At 39.6% G+C, this 4,202-nt stretch overlaps 1 protein-coding gene across 1 annotated transcript; it reads right to left on the bottom strand.

Annotated features, from left to right (window-relative positions):
- Positions 1-2,637: 2,637 nt before the first annotated feature.
- LOC119063918 (peroxiredoxin-2-like) lies at positions 2,638-3,349 on the bottom strand. The gene is given in 2 exon segments (XM_053654720.1): positions 2,638-3,081; positions 3,083-3,349. Coding segments are annotated over 2 exon segments (711 nt in total).
- Positions 3,350-4,202: the final 853 nt, after the last annotated feature.

Below are 4,202 nucleotides of genomic sequence, written 5' to 3'. Positions count from 1 at the left end.
AAGAAGTAATAAACACCTGAAGGATACTATAATTTTTAAGGAATTTGAGTCAGGAGCTAAAATTCCACAAAATAAACACTAGTCCCAGATGTTTCTACAGGTAGTTTCAACTATATATTTAAAGAACAGATAGTTTCAAGCTTACACAAACTCTTTCAAAGAGTGGAAAAGGAAAGAACACTTTCTACCCATGTTATAAGACTAATAGAATCTTGATTACAAAGGTGACAAGGATGTTTAGTAGGAGGGAAAGTTACAGACCAATCTGGCCCATGAACCTAGAGGCAGGAATCCTGAATAGAAAGTATCAGCAAACTGGAGGCAGTGATGATTAAACAGAGTTTATTTCTGGAATGATGGACCTAACATCATAAAATATGTTATGTAAATCATCATATTTATAGTTGAAAAAAGAAAAATCTTGTGATCACAATAGATTCAGATAAACATTTGATGACATTCATCAACTATTTATGATAGAACTTTAGCAAGCTAGGTTTAGGATGGAACTTTATTTAGAGCAAACATCTTATTAGTAGAAAATTATGGAAAGAAGTTTCTTTACAATTAGGCATGAAAAAGGGTGTCTGCTCTTACTACTTGTAATGAGCATTGCTCTGGAGAACAAGTCAGTGTAGTAAAACAAGCAGGAAAAGTGTAAGGATCAGAAAGGAAAGAACCTCAAATATCACTATTTGCAGATGATATGGTTTTCCATGTAGAAAACGCAAAAGGATATACAAATTATGAGAAATCTCTTTCACACGCACACAATATCATATCAGTTGGGGTCTCTATAGGAAACAGTTGGCATCCTCAATGCAGAGTTAAATGACTGGTCAGATGTGGTGAAATGCCCCAGTAATTAACACCAGACAGAGTTCAGTCCTGAGCACAGGGCACACTGGGGATGCTGAGGGTACACTTGCGGGCAAGGGAGAGTTCCTAGCACACATCTAACAAACACTGTACAAGTCCTTTACTAGAAGCATACAATTGTACCCAGTTATAATAGAGGAAACTAAATGAAGGGAGAGAACCATATTCACAGTAGAATGATTTATCATAAAAGTGTCAATTCTCCCCCAAGTGATTGGAGATTTAATGCAATTATAATAAAAACTTCAACAGAATGATTTTGCAGAACTTAATTAGCACATTTTAAAATGTAAATGAAAGCCAAAATTGACAAGAATAACCAAGACAGAACATACAGGTCTACAAGATATTAGGTCTCATAAAGTTTTTGCGATAAGACAATGTCTATTAGCACAGTGAGGCCAAAAGGGTAGAATAGAAAGCCTAGAAAGAGACTCGTCAAACATAGAAATCTGACAGATGACAGAACTGACGATGGCAGGTCAGTCACCTGTCATCTGACCTGCAATTATTCAACAAGGGGTGGTTGGATTTGTTACACACATGGAAAAATCATGAAATCTGCCTTATAGTCTCTATTCAAATGACAATACTAAAGCCAGAAGTCTGGGTAGATTGAAACCCAAAATGTGAAAGGCAGGATCTTAAATGTGTAGAAGAAAATATCTTTAGGACTCTGGTGATAGAGCAGGATTTCAAACAAGCACAAAGTGCATGGACCAGAGAGGAAAAGACTGATAAATTCAACCACAATGAAATTAAGACTTTCTGTTCTTCAAAAGACACCAGTGAGAGAGTAAAAAAGCTAGCCATAATCTGGGACATTGCAACACAAAATCGAAAAGGATCCGAAGATACATACAAACATTTATAAATTAATAAGGAAGCGATAAACACCCCAATGAAAAAAAGAGCAGAAAATAGGAATGGGCAAGATATAAAGTCATAAGAGACTAATAAGCACATGAAAAATGCTCAACCTCATTACTCATCAGGACCATCCACAATGAGATATCATCATGTATCTTCAAGAATGGCCAAAATTAAATTGTCTTAAGGCTAAGTGTTGGCATTAGTGTGCAACAAAAGGAAGCTTCAAATAGTGTTGCATCTGTGCAAGTTGGTGAAAACAGCTATTTTAGAAAACTGTTTATTAGGAATTAGACTGAACACACACACATCCTACAGGCCTGTAATCTGACTACTTTTTGACTTAGGAAAATGACAGTTTCATGTGGTTCAACCTAATATATATCCTAAAGAAATTTCTGCACTTTTTGATTGGGAAACAAGTATAATATTATTCATAGCAACATTATGATAACTCTAAAAAGAAAACAGCTTAAACCTAAAAATAAACATCCACTGACAACATGATGGGTAAGTATATTGGGGAGTATTAAGTAATGGAAGAATATCTTAGTGGAAATAAAGAACCTGTACTCAACATAGGTCAAGTCAAAAATGTAGTGTTTGCAAAACTGAAATAGGACAAAGCAAATCTAAATTGTGGAAGAACTTATATGCGACTCCAAACAGGCTAACTCAACAGTATGTTATTCAGGGATACCTTCACATCTGGTAAAATTTATAATGAAAATTGAGTGATTTATGTAAAACTCAGCAGTTACCTTTTGTTTTATTCTATTTTTTCTCTGTCCCTAACTTTATTGATCACCTCGAGGCCTGTGCCTGGTTGGGTGGCTCCAGGGATGGGTCACCATTCACCACTCAGCTGGGATATGCAAAGGCCCGGGACTAGGCCTTCAGGGCCACAGACTGTGGAGTATGAAGGGCCAGATCTGGCCTTTCCTGGGCCAGCCCGGGGCACCCAGGTAGGGGCAAAGGGCCCAAGCTCGGCACCTGTTTGTCAGCATAGTTGTGTTTGGAAAAGTATTCTTTGCTGTCATCCACGTTGGGCTTGACCGTGTCACTGCTTGGCTTCCAGCCAGTGGGACAGACTTCCTCCTGCTCATCTATGTACTGAAAGGCCTGGACCAGCTGGAGCCTCATCCACGGAGCCCTACAGAGACAAATCTTTGATAGTGATAGGGTGAAGGCACCCTTGCCATCCATGATAAAGAGGCCCCTGTAGGCAATCCCCTTATCTTTTTTCAGCATGCCGAAATCATGGGACAGGCTTCTGGTTACATCAGCCAGCAGGGCGATGTTCAGAGGGCCCAAGCCTCCCTCCTTCTGGGGGGGTGTTAATCCAAGCCAGGTGGGTGAACTGTGAGTCTTTGGAGACCCCCAGCACCTTGCAGCCCAGCTTGCGGAAGTCCTTGGCATGCTCGCTGAAAGCCTTGATCTCCGTGGGGCACATGAAAGTGAAGTCCAAAGCATAGGCAAAGAAGACTGCGTATTTCCCTCTGTAGTCTGAAAGCTTCACCTCCTTGAAGGCGCCGTCCACCACAGCGGTGGCCTGGAAGTCCCGGGCTGGCTTTCTGGTGTGAACATTCTCGGAGGCCATGACCGAAAGCTGAGACCCCCTGTTTGGGGAAGGGTGAGACGCACAGAGCAGGAGACCAGCTGACTCGCGTTCTCAGAGACCCAAAACTCAGCAGTTACCTTCTAGAAAGAAGAAACGGGATGTGTGTGGGTGGGGGCGATCGCGGGGCTTCAGGGGAATAATCAGTCATATTCGTTTCTTAAGCTGGGTGATGAATATATGCATTTGTTTCAAAACTATAATTCTTTAAAATGTTAAAGAATACATACATGTTATATGTATTTTTTGATATGTGGTATATACACATAAAAAAAACTTTAAAAGATTACGAGAAGGAAAAAAATGCAGCCAGCCTAACTTCTTTTTCGCATTAAAGTTCCTGAAGTGCCTTCCTGCCCCTGTGAGCCGTGTCTCCCGGTATTTCATTCTTCTTCACGTGATTGACAAGCCACTCATCTCCAAAAGTGCCTAGCACTGGTATGTAACACAGAAAGCACTCAATAAATACCTTTTATTTTTGATTGAAGCAACAAGCTAGCCAAAAAGAAAAATTTCCATTTCCCTAGTAGTTAAAATGCTGTGAGTCAAACACTCTGTCACAGGTACCTAGAAATTGACAACATTTTAAAAAGTATTGCTCTTGGAAGAGTATTAGAAATCACATATTGCCGGTGGGAATGTAAAACATAAGTGGTGGCTGATTTGGCAATGTTTGGAAAGTTCTAAATTTGTTGATGTAGCAGGTCTACATATAAGAACTTATCATCCCAGAACCATCAGATAAGTGTTTGTCCGGTAGAAATTTCCATGTAGCACAGTACTTTATAATCACATAAAAACGTATTCTTGACAATGATTTTTTAAAAATAAGCTA

Source organism: Artibeus jamaicensis, unplaced genomic scaffold (assembly GCF_021234435.1).
Source record: "Artibeus jamaicensis isolate MK-2021 breed Jamaican fruit bat unplaced genomic scaffold, CSHL_Jam_final contig_867, whole genome shotgun sequence".
NCBI lineage: Eukaryota > Metazoa > Chordata > Mammalia > Chiroptera > Phyllostomidae > Artibeus > Artibeus jamaicensis.
Note: the sequence above shows the minus strand (reverse complement) of the source record. Positions and strands in the feature narration are given on the sequence as shown.